At 47.9% G+C, this 16,192-nt stretch overlaps 1 protein-coding gene across 9 annotated transcripts in view; it reads left to right on the top strand.

The window, feature by feature from the left end:
* Positions 1–9,279: 9,279 nt before the first annotated feature.
* The window catches only part of STIM1 (stromal interaction molecule 1), a 103,683-nt gene continuing 96,770 nt past the window's right edge, over positions 9,280–16,192 (top strand). For 3 of the 9 annotated variants that reach the window (XM_028725480.2, XM_028725481.2, XM_028725479.2), the window contains exon 1: positions 9,851–11,538. In XM_028725480.2, coding sequence (XP_028581313.2) covers positions 11,430–11,538 — 109 coding nt within the window. In that variant the 5' untranslated portion in view covers positions 9,851–11,429. The other 6 variants (XM_077926809.1, XM_077926810.1, XM_077926806.1 and 3 more) reach the window with 6 other exon arrangements.

The following is a 16,192-nucleotide window of genomic DNA, read 5'->3' as shown; positions in this document are numbered from 1 at the left end:
GAAGGGACCCCAACCCAGGGGTCATTCAGTCCAACTCCCTGCAAGGCAGGGATCGCAGCTGAAAAACCATAGAATTTTGTGTGGGACCTCCAAAGGTCATCTATTCCAACGCCCTGCAATGCAGAAATCTCAAGTACAGTGGTACCTCGGGTTAAGTAATAATAATAATAATAATAATAATAATAATAATAATAATAATAATAATAATAATAAATAATTTTATTTATATCCCGCCCTCCCCAGCCGAAGCCGGGCTCAGAGCGGCTAACATCAAATTACAAAGTACTTAATTAGTTCTGGAGACCTGTTCTTAACCTTAAACTGTTCTTAACCTGAAACACCACTTTAGCTAATGGGGCCTCCTGCTGCTGCCGCGCCGCCAGAGCACGATTTCTGTTCTCATCCTGAAGCAAAGTTCTTAACCTGAAGCACTATTTCTGGGTTAGCGGAGTCTGTAACCTGAAGCGTCTGTAACCCGAGGTACCACCGTAGATCATACATGGGCGATGTCCGTCCCACCTCTGCTGAAAAACGTCCAGTGAAGAAGAACTACCAATGAAAGAAGACTGGAGGATGAAACTGATGGACTATGCAGAATTAGATAAACTAACAGGAAGAATTCGAAACCTGCGGGACCAGAGATTCTCAGAAGACTGGAGTAAATTTACGGACTGTTTGAAGAGCAAATGTGATGAACAAATTACGCTAGTAGGTTTGCAAGAAGTTTTGTAAGGCGTATCATTTGGAATATTGCAAAAAAGATAAGGAGGAGAATTATTAGTTAAGGACAATTAAAGGTAATATGAAATTAAGAAATGCATAAAAAGTGATATAGAATGGGAAACTATCAGAGGTGTTGACCAGTGGCGTAGCGTGGGGGGTGCCAGGGGTGCCGGCCGCACCGGGCGCAACATTTTGGGGGGCGCGTTTGGCCGGCCCCCCTCGAGGAAGCGGGAACCTCTCCAAGGCACAGCGTGCCGTCGGTAGAGGAAAAAAGCCGCGCAGCAGCAGCAGCAGCAAAGTCGGGAGGAGGAGGAGGTGGAGCGAGCCTGCTAATTCCTTGCTGGGAATTAAGCGGCTCAAGACTCTCTCCACTGGCCGCCTGGGTAGTGAGCTGAGCCGAGCAGGGAGTCTGGCGAGGGGGTGGGAAGAGACTTTCCCCCCTTTTTTCCACCTCGCCTGGTCAAAAAGGAGAGCGGAGTCTCCTCAGGGCGCCCTCAGGCAGGGCAGGGAAAGGCAAGCAGAGCGAGGAGGAGAGAGGGGGGAGGGGGGGAGCAGCCAGGAAACGCCGCGGTGTGGAGGAGGAATCAATTTAGGAGAGAAAGCGAAAAGCCTTGGAGAAAGGGGAAAAAGGAAAGAAAAGAGGCAGCTCCAGGAGAGCGCGGGGGAAAGAGAAGCCTCGCTGCTGCTGCTTGGGAGAGTAAATTACTGTACTTGCCTTGCCCCGGGTTAGGGGGCGCAAATTACTTGCCTTGCCCCGGGTTAGGGGGCGCAAATTACTTGCCTTGCCCCGGGTGCTGATAACCCACGCTACGCCGCTGGTGTTGACGGAAGTCCAAAATATTGCATAAGATGAGAAGTTATGTTGTATGAATGTTGGAATTAATATGTTAAAAAACTAATAAAAGTGTGTGTGTGTGTGTGTGTATATATATAATGTCCAGTGAAGGAGAACCCACATCCATTCCACTGCTGAATCGCTCTTACTATCAGAAAGCGCTTCCAATAGCTTGGTTGCCATCTCCTTTCGAAAACAATCCAATCTGTTGAGACAAAACCCCATCTCACTCCCCCTTCCAGCACAGGACAGAGGGATGAGGGCAATGACCTTGCCCTTGGTTGGAATTCGGAGCAGGAGTGCCTCTGGATATGGAGGTTCCATTAAGCCAGCTGGGCTCATACCAACTGGCCCTTCTTTTGCCCTTCGGTCAGTTTCCTGGCTTCCAGCAGTGCCAATTTGGACAGCCTGAAAAGACGGCTGTACAAATTCATTAGCAAGGAAGTCACGGGTGGCTACCAGCCTAAGGTTACCAGACGTCCCCGTGGACAGTCCCTGGATTTACAAATCAGTCCCTGTACAAAATCTGTTGAAGTTGAAAAGTGTTCCCGGATTCGTTGAAAAAAAATCTGTTAACCTTAGACCAGCCACGATGGTTCTGCCTGACTGCAATGTCAGAAATCGTTCCAAATGCCAGTTCTGGGAAACCACGGGAGGGGAGAGTTGCTCCTGTGCTCGGATCCTGCTCGCTGGCATCTGGTCAGCTTCTGTGAGAACAGGATGCTGCGTGAGATGAGCCACTGGACTGATCCAGCCAGCTCTTCCTATGCGCTCATCTTCCCCTCTTCCAGCCATCAGACTGCCCAGGGCCTTGGCGACATCTTTTGTAGCAGTGATTTCCATAACGTACAGCATGATGGATGCTGGAGCCAAGAAGCTGAGCCAAGAGCTGATCTGTGATCTCAGACTGGGCTCTGCCAAGGATGTTCTAGCTCTGAGATCCGGTACGGAGCAGTGGGTCGGAATGAATGGATTTAAAAGAGGATTGGACAAATTCAGGCAGGAGAGGGCTACTTGCCAGCATCTGACGTTGGATCTGCTCCCCCAAGGAATAGCCCCACTGATCCTCTGCGACCAGGTCCAGTCAGGCTGGCAGACAGCAGTCCTGAACACCCTTCAGAAACTGGGTTTTGCCCCTCAAGCCCTTCTAAGTCTGGGGTTGGGCCAGGCAAAAGCTACGGTCAGGCAAAGAATCATAGACACCGAGAGACAACAGGACTTCGCAAGGTGCCCCGACCATAAAATTGGAGAAATCAAGAGATATATAGCCGCACCAGCAGCATATCTCTTCTTTCTCGTATCCAAAAATGCTAGAAGGACCTTTACACTTGCTGGAAGCAAGGAGCCTTTAAAAAAGTCCCATATGCTCAGAGACTTTGCGCCTGTTCATTGGGGGAGATAGGAAGCCCAGAGCACTTGTTCTTTCGATGTCCCTTTTATGAAGAAGCATGTAGTGAGACCATTGATCCCCTGTTGGTGAGGCTCGCTGACCTCCCGGAAAAGCAAAAATTCGACCTTTTCCTGTTAGGCAAAGATCGTAAGACGACCCCGGCTGGTCGCCAGATTCTGTGTACAGATCTGTAGGCGCAAACCATCCCCCAACCCAAACTAGTTCGTTAAGAAAATCCCCAAAATCGGTTCCATGGCTGACTCTGGGTCATCTCTCTGCGGTAGCTTATCTTAAAGTTTAAAGTGTTTATATGCTTTGTGCATTTATAAATTTTAAATTTATTGTTGTACATTGTTTTAAATGTTTGTTTCCCTTCTGGGTTTGTACCCCCAAGTGTGTTTTATAAGCTGGTCTTTATTGCAAAACCGAAAAAGAATTACAAACATCAAATTCAAAATCCATATTCGTTTTGTAACATAAGCCTATTACATAGCTGACTAGATTAAAATATACCTAATTGCTATAGACTTCCCTTTCCTATATATAAATGCAACACAATTAGAAATATTATATTAGAAATTTTTATAAATGCCCCTATAGCCCCCACTCCCCTTCACACATGTGTGATCTCAATATTTTATTTTATTTTTACTTTTTCCATCTTGTGTTGTAGTTTAATAATTATTCAGTTGATTGTTTTATTATTTCCTTGCTTACCCCTGCAGGTTTTACACATTATCTATTAATATTCCAGTTCCGGAACCATATTTTTTCATGTATTCCTTCATTCCATCCCAATCTCTAATTATTCTCTGATTTGAATGGCCTCTAATGATTGACGTCAATTTTGCCATTTCCACAAACTCACAGAGCTAGCTTTGCCATTCTAACAGTGATGGTACTGAGGTGGGGTTTTGTTCCTTTATGCAACAGCAGCGGCCAGAATATTGATCACAAAGAATTGGAAGGGGGAGAAAAATTCCACAATTCTCTATTTGTAAAGTTTCGGAAATCAGACAAGTGTGAGACGGACCTGGCGCCCCTTGCCACAGAGCAACACAGGAAAGTTTTGATTTAACAAAAAACCAAAAAACCAGCCCAAATGTGTGTGAAGTTTGATGAGGCTTTATGTAGGAGGGTGTTTTGCAAAGCGCTGGCAAATTTCTGCCCACGCAGAGTGCTACATCAAAGGCAACATCACTTACTGAAACATGCCTCGTAAAGCCCTCCGTAAGTCATTTGCAAGAGAGATTTGCCGTCACTGTGGGTTCAGGCAAGGTCTTGTTCCAAAACAACATTCAAATCGAAGATTCACCTTCTCCATTTCCTCCGGGCACCAGAGAGCTCTTCCAGGGCTCCCATGAAATGAAGACTGCGCATGAGACTTCCTGCATCATGCCCTTTATGCTTCAAGGTGCAGGAAGAATCATTCTTGACTATTTATGTATGCGGCGACAGCAGCGCAGATACTACAGTCAGACCTTGTGTTACGTTTGCTTCAGGTTGCGTGTTTTTAGGTTGCGTCCCGCGGCGACCCAGAAGTAGCAGAAAGGGTCACTTCTGGGTTTTGCCACTCGCGCATGCGCAGACACACAAAATGACATAGTGTGCATGCGCACAAGCAGTGAATCACGACCCGCACAGACGCGGGTTGCATTCTTTTCAGGTTGCAAACGGGCCTCCGGAACGGATCCCATTCGCAACCAGAGGTACCACTGTACTGGCCCAGAGATGGAAAGAAGACAAAGTTCCAACCAGAGAGGATGAAGATGATGGACTATGATGAAATGGCGAAACTTGACTGGGAAAATCAGAAACCAGGAAGAGAAGGATTTTAAGAAGGAATGGGGAAAATTTATAATGTACTTAAGAGAACACTGTGAACAGCTAAGAACTTTGGCAAGATTTGAGTCATGCTTGTAATGTGCGAAAAACTATGGAAAATTCATTCTTCTTCTTTTAACAAATTAGAGAAATTAAGATAAGCAGATGTTGGGGGGGGGGGGAGATTGACAATGGTAACCCTGGAAGGGCGAAAGGAAGTCAAGGGATTCAGAGAATCCTAAATGAGGAGGTGTGTTTGAATTTAAATTTGTTATGTAAAGCTTAATAAAAATATATTTAAATAAGAAAAGAAGAAATAAATAAAAATCATCCTCTCACAGAATTGTAGAAGTGTAGAGTTGGAAGGGAACCCAGGGGTCATCCAGTCCATCCCCTCTGCAATGCAGGTATCACTGCTTATTGCAGATTGCTTCCAGGCCTCCAACTGTAATTGGACAACTTGAATTTGAGGGTATGTGATGGAATCCCAATAGAAAAGAGTGAGAGTCTGTGGGAGCCCAGAATTACAAAATAGGGGCTGTATGTGTTGAAGAGGCGGGCTTGGTTCTCTGATGAGCTCAGGAGTCTTTGTATTGGCAGGGCTGGGAGAGCAACTGCTCTGCTTGCACAAGGTGTCAGGATCAATCCCTGAGTGTCCCCAACTAGCGTTACCAAGAAAGACTTGCTGCCTGAAACCCTGGAGAGCTGCTCACAATCAGTGTGGATAATAATAATAATAATAATAATAATAATAATAATTTATTTATACCCCTCCCAGGTTCAAAAACCGGGCGCAGGGCGGCTAACAACAATTTTAAAACACTTAATTGGAAAAGCAGCATAAAATACAGCATAAAAACATGAATAACAATAAAATTCAAAAATAAAAATCAATTAGATAATCCCCAGGGCTAGCTGGCTGAATTGGTCCTACTTGGGCCAGCGAGAAGGCCAGGGGAGAATTAGCTGTGGGGTCTCAGAGCGGGTGATCTTCATAAAAGGGGAGGGAAGGGAAATAAAAGATCAGGCTGAATTAAAATTAAAGGCCAGGTGGAATAGCTCTTTTCAAAGAGAGCCAGATTTGACAAAGTGAACATGTGTGAGGGCCGACCAAAATTGTTGTACTTTTTTTAGGATTGAAGTTTGAAGGATTTTACCCCAGGACATATACTGCCACGGGGGCCGGATTAAATTGACCGGCAGGCTGGATTAGGCCCCTGAAACAGACTTTGGACATGCCTGCAATAGTGATTCATGGCAGGCAGCAGCTTTGGACGCCCACCCTTGATGCCCTGGGTCTGCGGTCAAGATGGACGGATGGCCAGGAGGACCCCATGGCTGCTGTGGTCCCATTCTCGCCTTCTGTGGACCCAGAGCTGGAATTTGCCAGGAGAGAGGATGAAGAAATCTGGAAGGTGGTTCTCCTGCAGAACACGGGGTGCTCCTGTGCTGCGGGCTCTGGAAGGAGCCTGCTGCCCTCTAGAGGGGAGAAACGCACAGAATTTCCCGCACATAACTGGAATACTGCAGTCCAAAGCAGTGTCTGTGCGGGAAATCAGCTAAATGTCCCAGAAAATCCAGGCGTCTGGCAGCCGATGTTGGCAGTGCCATTTCCTACAACGTTTCTGTCCCGATTTCCACTTTTTCAAATACAGCATCCCTAAGGTCAAGACCAGGGATGCGGGTGGCGCTGTGGGTTGAACCACTGAGCCTAGGACTTGCCGATCAGAAGGTCGGCAGTTCGAATCCCCGCGATGGGGTGAGCTCCCTTTGCTGCCAACCTAGCAGTTCGAAAGCACGTCAAAGTGCAAGTAGATAAATAGGTACCGCTCCGGCGGGAAGGTAAACGGCGTTTCTATGCGCTGCTCTGGTTCGCCAGAAGCAGCTTAGTCCTGCTGGCCACATGACCCGGAAGCTGTACACTGGCTCCCTCGGCCAGTAAAGCGAGATGAGCGCCGCAATCCCATAGTCGTTCGCGACTGGACCTAATGGTCAGGGGTCCCTTTACCTTTACCTAAGGTCAGGACCAGCTCTGCAATGAGGCAGCCGCCTCAGGCTGCAAATACTGAGGGACCGGGGGGTGGACAGAGCTGCGAGTGCCATGGAGGCTGCCTTGTACCTGCAATGGCCCTCAAGTGCCCTGGAAAACACTGACTAGAGTAAGCTTCCATGGTTTCAGCCTATTACATCAGTGCTGGCCCAATAGAACTGGCTGCTAGTCCTGGTCCAATTTAAAGGGCTGGTTTTGAGCTATAAAGCCTGAAACAGCTCAGGACCATAATATTCCAGGACTGCCTCTCCCCACAGGAACTGACCCAGACTCTGCGTTCCTCATCAAAAGCCTTTCTTCATGGTGGCAACACAAGAACAGGGCCTTTTCTGCAGTGGCTCCCTGTTTGTGGAATGCTCTTCCTTTGACCTTTTTAATGTGTTCGGAGAGGGGATTTGATTATTATTATTATTATTAGTAATTGTGTTTTCTGTGATCCTTGGATGAAGGGTGGTATATAAATTACACAAATCATCATCATCATCAGCTCAATTTGCTTCTGTGTGTGCTGCCGGGAGGGAAGGGGTCATCTTGTCCTTTGCCTCAGACAGCAAAATATCTTGCGCACAAACTCACAAACTTTGCTCCTGCAGGACTTGTGTGTTCCATGAGGGGAACGAGCCAATAACTGCTGTGCAGGGTGTGGTGTAGCAGATAATAATAATAATAATAATAATAATAATAATAATAATAATAATTTATTATTTATACTCCACCCATCTGGCTGGGTTTCCCCAGCCACTCTGGGCAACTTCCAGCAAAATATTAAAATACAATAATTAGACTAGGACCTTGGAGAGACCAGAGAATCCCCACTGACTCATGAAGCTCACTGAGTGACCTCGGTGGCCAGCCACTGCCTCTCAGCCTAACCTGCCTCACAGGGTTGTTGAAATGAGCTCTTTTGGAGAGAAAAAGGTGGGAAATAATGCGAATGCAATGCAGACAGGCAGAGACCTTATTGCAACAGGCTTTGGGGACTTCTGACTGTCTCTCCTTGAACAAACTGACTTGTCATCCAAATCCCTTCTCTGTGTCCCCCTCCTCAAGAGGTTTGGAGCATGACAACACAAGAACGGGCCTTTTCTGTGGTGGCTCCCAGCTGTAGAATGCTGTCTTCAGAGAGGTTTACCCGGTGCCTTCCTTTCATATCTTTATTGCCAGATGAAACCATTCATAGAATCATAGGATCTTACGAGTTGGAAGGGACCCAAAGGTCATCTAATCTCAGCTAATGTCTTTACCCAGTCCATTAATGGTTGGACAGTGTTCTCGAAGCTACCAGCATGAGTTTGACCAAACTGCGGGAGGCAGTGGAAGACAGGAGTGCCTGGTGTGCTCTGGTCCAGGGGGTCACGAAGAGTCGGACACGACTAAATGACTAAACAACAACAGGGCCTTTCAAATGTGTGTTATTATGACTTTTTCTGTGATTGTTTTACAGTGGACACTTGGGTTACGAACGTGATTCGTGCGGGATGCACGTTCGCAACCCATGTCTGCGCGTCTGTGCACGTGCAGGTTGTGATTCGGCACTTCTGCGCATGCACATAGCGTGATTTAGAGATTCTGCGCATGTGCGACTGCTGAAACCCAGAAGTAACCCGTTCCGGTACTTCCGGTTTTCGGCGGTCCATAACCTGAAAAAATGCAACTTGAAACAACTGTAACCGGAGGTATGACTGTATTGTGTGTGTTTTTTAATTATGCTATGTAAATTCTGTTTTCAATGTGCACTGCCCTGGGATCTTCAGATGACGGGTGGCATATAATCTGAATAAACAATAACAGTAATGATTATAACAATGCACAAACATCTATATTTTTAGCTGTTCTTATTTTATTTGTAAGCCGCCTTGAGTCCCTATCAATGAAAAGGTAGGCTATAAATGTTGAGGGTTATTTTCCTCTTCCCTCCTTGTTCCTTTTTCTTTGTGTGTTCTATTTATCAGATGTCAAGGAAATCAACAACTATCTGACTTTTAGAATACATCTGAAGGCAGCCCTCTTTAGGGAAGCTTTTAATGTTTAATAGACTATTGTATTTTGATATTCTGTTGGGAGCCGCCTAGAGTGGCTGGGGAAACCCAACCAGATGGGTGGAGTATAAATAATAACATTATTTTTTATGTATGTAGGGAGGGAGGGGGGCCTGCAGGTAGGGGGCATATTGGTTTGAATTCAAGTAAGCCACTCTGGGAGATTATTTTTTTTGGCTGAATAGCGGGTACAAATGTGAATAAAATAAAGAAACGCAAGCAGGACACCCCACCCCCACCCCTCCATTGGTGCAGTCCGAGCGGAGCTTCGCCACTTGAAGCTGCAAAGAGGCCGCGCTCTCCCTTTTCGCCGCCGCTAGAGGCCGCTGCCGGGCAAGCCGCGCGCCGGGCGGCCAACCGCGGCGCTCTATTGGCTGCCGGGGGAAGAATGGGCGGGGCCGCGTAGCCCCGCCTCCTCCTGCGAGAGGAGCGCCGAGGCCGCCGGAACGACGAGGAAGAGACCAATAAGAAGGGCGGGGGCGGCGAGCGCGTTCGTGGGAGATACCACTTGGCGACGCGGGAAGAGAGCGTGAGTGAGTGAGGAGCGCAGGCGCGGGCGCGCGGCAGGAGGGGAAAGAGACAGTTCGTGGGAGAGTCCATTGCGGCGCCGGCGGCGGGGGGCGGCGTGCTGAGGAGAGACCAATTGGGGGACGGGGGGGGGGAGAAGCGAGGGCCGGCCGCCCCAGTGCCTTGTGCCTGAGAGAGGAGAGCAGCCCTCGTGGGGCTATTTGGGAGCCCAGGAAGGCCCTTGGGGGGGCGGAGGGGGTGTTTGAGGGGGGTCAGGGTGTGTGTGAGGGGGGGTCAGCTTGTGGGGGGGCATATTTGGGGGGTGCGTTGTGTGGGGGAGGGGCCTGCACCTGAGGAGAAGAAGAGGAAGACCCACCCGCGTGTGTGTCCCGTTGCGTGGGGGACACTGTGTGTGTGGGGGGGGGAGTGGGCGTCAGCCAGGAGCTCTTACCTGAGGCTGCTGCACCTGTGGGCAGGTGAGGCCTCCCTCCTCCGCTCCCTGCTTCCCTCCCTCCTGGCCCAGCAAGGAAAAGCTCCTCCTGCTCTGGAAGAAGGAAGCCAGCCAGATCCTGGGACTGCCATCAGGCTCCTGCTCGTGTGAAAGGCGCCCCAGGGACCCGCTTCTCGGCGGGGTGGGGGGCTTGCTTCTGGCCCGACGGAGGTCCCTCCTGCGGAAAAGCCACCAGGTGCCTCGAGAAGATCCGTGGCCGGACTTGCTGGGTCGCCTTCCCCGAGAGCTTAGCAGGATTTAAAAAAAAAAACCCAAAAAACCAGACACGCAGAATCTTTCGACCTGACGAAGCTTTTTATTTCTTGCTTTATTTTCAGCATTTGACACACAGCCTCTTCTGGACAGCTGGGTAGAAGGGAAGGAAGTGGCCCAGGATAGTCTGAAAAGGGATTTCAGGGAGTGATTTTGTGGAGCAGAGAGAGACAGAAAAAAACAAACAGACAGACAGACAGACAGAAATATCGCTTTGAAAGTTGCGCAGAAGCCAAGGTTTAAATGGATTAAATGGTTTGGCGGCCTTCGGTTGGCGGAGTGAAATCCAGGGGACGCCAAGCCGGGAAGGTCTGATCCAGGTGGTCGCAAGGCTGCTGTTTCTTGCCCTTGAAAAGAGCGCAGGAGTCTGATGAGAGCGGGTAGCTGATCTCCAGACGTTTTCCTTTCCTTTGGTTCTGAGGAAGTTTTCTTTTTGATAGGACAAAAGGGGGCAACTTGTGCAACAGGACCCCCATTTCCTTAATCTTTTACCTGGCTGACGTGTTCCTCTTCCACGTTTTCTACATGCTGCGTGGTGGTGTTGCTCTGAATTCACCTGCATGTGCCTCTTTGCAGAGAGATTTCCTGGGTTCCGTTAGAAGTAAATGCTTGCTAGGCTTTTAGCAGTCAGACTGAGGCTCCTGCCGTGTGAAGACTGAAAATCTAGCTTGGCAAATAATGTGTGTGTGTGTTTAGAATCTGTTACAGTTCTATTATACCAGGCATAATCTGGTCTCCTCTAGTTCTGAATCCGCTAAACTGTTCTAAACCTGCTGGCAGTTTTGGGGATGTGCTTGGATTACTACTTCATTGGCTGGGTTGCTTCAGCAGCCTAGTACATAATTTGCGAAAGAAAGCAGCCAAGCCCAGATAATATTTTTACTAATTTCCCAGTTATGTTGCATGTTGAAAACGGATGCTTTTAAGTGTTTAGGATTTGTATGACACCCCCACTTAGAGGTAAGACGAGCCTTTCAGCGCCTGTTCTGCGGATATAGAAAAGGTTTTGGGAGGCTGTTGGATCTGGGGCAGAATTTCGAGCTGTGTTCAGCGGCTAGGGGAAAAACTCCTTAAAGCCTTTCCAACCTTTACTTCTGCAGCTTTTGGAAACAACCTGGCTCTACTTCTGGGCTAGTGGACACTTCCTGTACTCTTTTGGAATATAAGAATCCAAGGACAGAAAGAAACAGGACTCGGAGTATCCCTGGGAATCTGGGCTTCTTTTTCTGTTGGGAACTGATGCCGAGGAACTCCTGACACACGAGAAACACTGAAGGGTCTCCTTTGCCAGACACAACATGGATGTATGGTCCAGAATAGCCATATGGATCCTTTGCGGCTTCCTTCTGCACCATGGACAGGGGGAGAGGCCCCCAGGCACCTACTTAGACGATGCCACAATAGCAGGTAAGGAAAAAGTTGTGGGTAAGGAGCCGGTTTTGCCTTTTCTTAATCCTTTGGGGTATAAAATAATGTTCCTTCGGGCTGCTGGCAGTGGGCTCTTTTCATCCCTGGGACTGTGCTTTGAAGTTGAAGTTGTGAATTGTTCTTCCCTTCTTGGAGGTTCGGAAAAGAAACTTGTAAAGTATTTTGGAGCTCCCTTCTCGCCAACCTGCGTTCTGGTGTCTGCTGAAATCCTAGCTATTTTTGGTGGTCTTATACTGGTGTTTTTTTCCTAGCGTGCCTGAGAGTTTCCCCTCCCCAACTCCGCAGTGGTTCTTTCTGTAGGCAATTTCAGGCTAGGAAACAAAAAACACTACGCATCTTGAAATAGCCTCCCAGAAAGGCAGCTAGCTTGAAGTAAAAGTGGTTATTTCCTGCTTTACATAGAGGAGAGAGAAAAAGAGCAGCTTTTTTGTGGAAGAAGTGTGCTTTCTATCTGAAACCTGCTGATTTTTTTTCAGAAGGAAGATTTGACTGTTTCAGGCTTGAGGTTTAGCTGTTGAGTGTCAACTGTCCTCTTTCCGTTGAGTTAAAGAATGTGACTGTAGGTGCAAACAGTGCACTCTTACCAGGCATTGGGTAAAACAGAAAAGTATTTAGAACACATCTGCTGTATCTTATCTGAGCTTCAGAATATAGTAAAGGAGAATCCACTGTTCCCTGCTTGTTTGTGGTGTCGGAGAATTCCTAAAGATCTAGGGAAGCCCCATGGAGGAGATTGATTTGCGAAGTGATGGCCAGGATGCACCATTGCCAGTTTCTCATGTTGAAACTTCCCATAACTGCATCGCAGGTCTTTAAAATAGCTGCATGTCAGCATAACCTTAACTAACGTAGGTTTATCCAGTGGCTTGGCAGAGGGAGAGAAAGAGGGGGGAGAGGGGGGAGGTTGTAAGAGTGTCAGAGTTGGAATCTTTGCACACCAGTTTCTAAGTGGTTTTTCTTGTTGGAATTCCCAAGAGGAGTGGGGAATGTCTTGTTGACCTTTGATTGAAGGGACCCTGAGTTTCTCTCTCCTCAGTTGACAATAGCACAAATAAGTGTTGAGGAAGAGGCAGCCTGTTGCCATTTCCTGAGCACTGGACTGTGGAATTCACTGCCACAAGGAATAGATACTGTTTATGGAGAGGAGGGTGACAGTTCTAGCATTCACTGTTAGACTTCGTATAAAAGAGGAATGAAAACTAGATGCTGGCAAACAAATGACAGGTTGAGATTATCACGCTACATAGGGACGCGGGTGGCGCTGTGGGTAAAAGCCTCAGCGCCTAGGGCTTGCCAATCGAAAGGTCGGCGGTTCGAATCCCCGCAGCGGGGTGCGCTCCCGTTGCTTGTCCCAGCGCCTGCCAACCTAGCAGTTTGAAAGCACCCCCGGGTGCAAGTAGATAAATAGGGACCGCTTACTAGCGGGAAGGTAAACGGCGTTTCCGTGTGCGGCTCTGGCTCACCAGAGCAGCGATGTCACGCTGGCCACGTGACCCGGAAGTGTCTGCGGACAGCGCTGGCTCCCGGCCTCTAGAGTGAGATGGGCGCACAACCCTAGAGTCTGGCAAGACTGGCCCGTACGGGCAGGGGTACCTTTACCTTTACCTAGTAATCTACATGTGAGCGCATGATCCAGTGTGGCAGTTCTTATGGTGCGTTGCACATGTTGCCAGTACCGAACCCCACTTGCATCCTGTATTACTGCCACAGAGAGGTGAGCAGTTATTTTTACATAACGTGACTTCCACTGGGTGTGGGCAAATATTAGCGAACCAGCAGCAGTAATTTCCTTGGCATTTCTAAGGCTTCCCAGCGGCAACCACATTTCTGGAAACACTAGTTTTTCAGTATGAAAACCCTTAGCGGCTGGTTCTTCTAGCAGTGTCTGCGGGCCTTACTGGCAAACCGAAACTCCTTTATCTCAGGTGCCAGAACTTTAAACGAGCTGGGAAGCCAAAGCCTTCAGCCACAGCCACATAAAAAAACTTGTTAGTCCTATTCTGTGCAGAACATGCCTAGCTTAATTTGGTTTCAAAGTTTTCCTGCTTGCCAAATTTGGACTTTTGCAGGCGTTTGCTTGTTGAAAGTGACAGCTGTTGCTTGGAGAAGCAGATGTGGAGAGGTGCTGGAGGGCTTCTGTAGGAAGGATGTTCTCTCTTGACCAATGGATATCTCAAGCAACTTCCTTCTTGGGGTGCTAAACACTCAGCAGAAATACAATTTGTTTCTGATGATTTTTCCGTGAGGACCAAAGAGCTAACTAGCATGTGTAGTTTTTAGATCAGAGCTTTCCAAACTGTGTGTCACAGCACGTTAGTGTGTCATCGTGCGAACACTCCCCACGCCCCTCCCAGGGCTGGAAAGAGGTTAGCTTAACCTCTGATTTGCTAGTCAAACTGAATTGCTGTGTCACGAAATGATGCATGTAATAATAATAATAATATATTATTTATACCCCACCCATCTGGGCCTCCCCAGCCACTCTGGGCAGCTTCCAAGAAATATTAAAATACTGTAATATATCTAACATTAAAAGCCTCCCTAAACAGGGCTGCCTTCAGATGTCTTCTAAAAGTCAGGTAGTTGTTGTTCTCTTTGACATCTGGTGGGAGGGCGTTCCACAGGGAGGGCGCTACTACCGAGAAGGCCCTCTGCCTGGTTCTCAAAAGTGTCTCACAAGTGTGTCACCAGCATGAAAAGTTTGGTAAGCTCTGGGTTAGAGTGTTTGGACCAAAACCTGAGAGATCAGGGCTCAAATCCCCCACTCAGCCATGAAGCTCACTGGGTGTGGGTGACCTGGGGCCAGTCACTGCCTCTCAGCCTAGCCTACCTCACAGGATTGTTGTGGGGATTCAGGGAGAACCATGTACACCACCTTGAGCGCCTTGGAGAAAAATGTGGGCTATAATACAGTGCGGGTTTGCAGTGATCAGCCTGCCGGTTGATGTGCGATAAAGGCTGACTTCCTTTCCTAACCATGTGCAGATCTGGTCATGCGTCCTTCCCCTTCCGAGTCTTGTTGAGTCTCACTTAGCTCATCTCTCGTGTCAGAAAAGGACCTACGGGAGCAGTGATGAATTTCAGCTCTACGGGATAATCACTTTTTTACAGCTGACCATAAACCTGTTGCTTGGGCTTCTGATACTTAGCCTGACAGCCAGTTCCCACACCTGCTTCTTCACCCTGCGCCAGATCAAATGTTTATCCAGCATGTTTTAAAATAATTACAATTGTCAGGACTGTGGCCTCGCTTGGCAACTTGTAACGCTCAGGCTATCAAAATTACTCAATGTCCCCATTGCCCCCTCATTGTCAATACCTGCTGCGAGAGGCCAGCAGGAAGGAGGTTGTGTTCAGGTGTTGCCCTTTTCAGGTGCATAAAGAGCTGCCAGCCTCCTCTAAGCTGAAAACACCTATTTTCTCCTTCTTCTTCTCCTTCTGTTGTTTTCTATCCTCTTCATCTTGTGTGGATTTCCTCTGGCTTTTCAGTATTGAAAGTAAATTCTGAAGCCCTGAAGTTAACGCAAGTTGGGCAGACTCCAGGGCAGAAGCAGAATAGGCACGTTAGGTGCTTCCTAGTGGGGTTGCACTTGCTTGAACAGACTGTCACGGACATGCATCTATATCTGCTCAGTGTTTAGAATCACAGGAGGTATGCATACTGCCTGGAGTATCCATTGCTCGAGGGAGGCCTTCAGTGGAAATTGCAGGGACACTGCATGTGGAGACATGGTGAGAGTTCCTGAAGAATATGTTCCTCAAAAAGTGTCGTGCTACCTGTGCTTGGTCTTTTGAGGGTAGAAAAACTTTTTGTGGCAAGATGCAGGTTCATTATATATCTCTGGAGGGTTGCATAACATTTAACCAGTTTTTTACCTGGTGCAAAGCCTTTATTATTATTTTTCCTTATTCAGTTGGTGAATAATCATACTGTAGGCCTTACTGCTTTTGTGAAAATCTCTTTGACTAATTCTGTGCCACCTTCAGGTTGCAGCAGAGTCTAAAAGAGTACGCTATGCGGCTATGGCATATTAAATATTTCCATACCACATTGGAGACATCTAAGCAGCTAAATTTGGCAGATTTGGCAACGCTTTCAAAAGGCCTTCCTGTAGCTGCACTTGTGCCTGCTGGCTTACTCTGAGTCATGTTTTGGGGCTTGTGACGCAACAGGTGGGCTCTGCATGAGGAAGTGGTTAGAGTATCTTGATGCTGGCACTGAAGGACCCGGACTTTCCCTCCATCCTGTGCAGGGCTGTTTCCTTGGAAGTTGATGCTGGGTTTTAAAAGCATGATGCCCTGAAGTCGGAATTTTTCCAGCATTTAGCCATGTATACTTTCCCAGCTTTTAGCCATGGCAGCCAGGAAAGCTGCAGTGAACAGGAAGAGTCCAGACTCTCTGCCTTGCTCAGCTTTTCGCAGTGACTACAGACTCTCAACCCCGTTCCTGCTGTGATGCTCCTTTGAACAGAAGCTGCAGCAGCAGTTGCTGGAGGTCAAAAGAGTCATGCTTCCCGCTCATCTTCTTAAGCTCAGCAGCATCAGCTCAGAAAGTGATTTTGAGTTAACTTCTCACTGCCCCCACTCAGCCCCTGAAATCATCATCAGGCCATACTGAAAGTCATCTATTGCT

Source organism: Podarcis muralis, chromosome 4, assembly GCF_964188315.1.
Source record: "Podarcis muralis chromosome 4, rPodMur119.hap1.1, whole genome shotgun sequence".
NCBI lineage: Eukaryota > Metazoa > Chordata > Lepidosauria > Squamata > Lacertidae > Podarcis > Podarcis muralis.
This window is presented reverse-complemented; position numbering and strand designations above follow the sequence as displayed.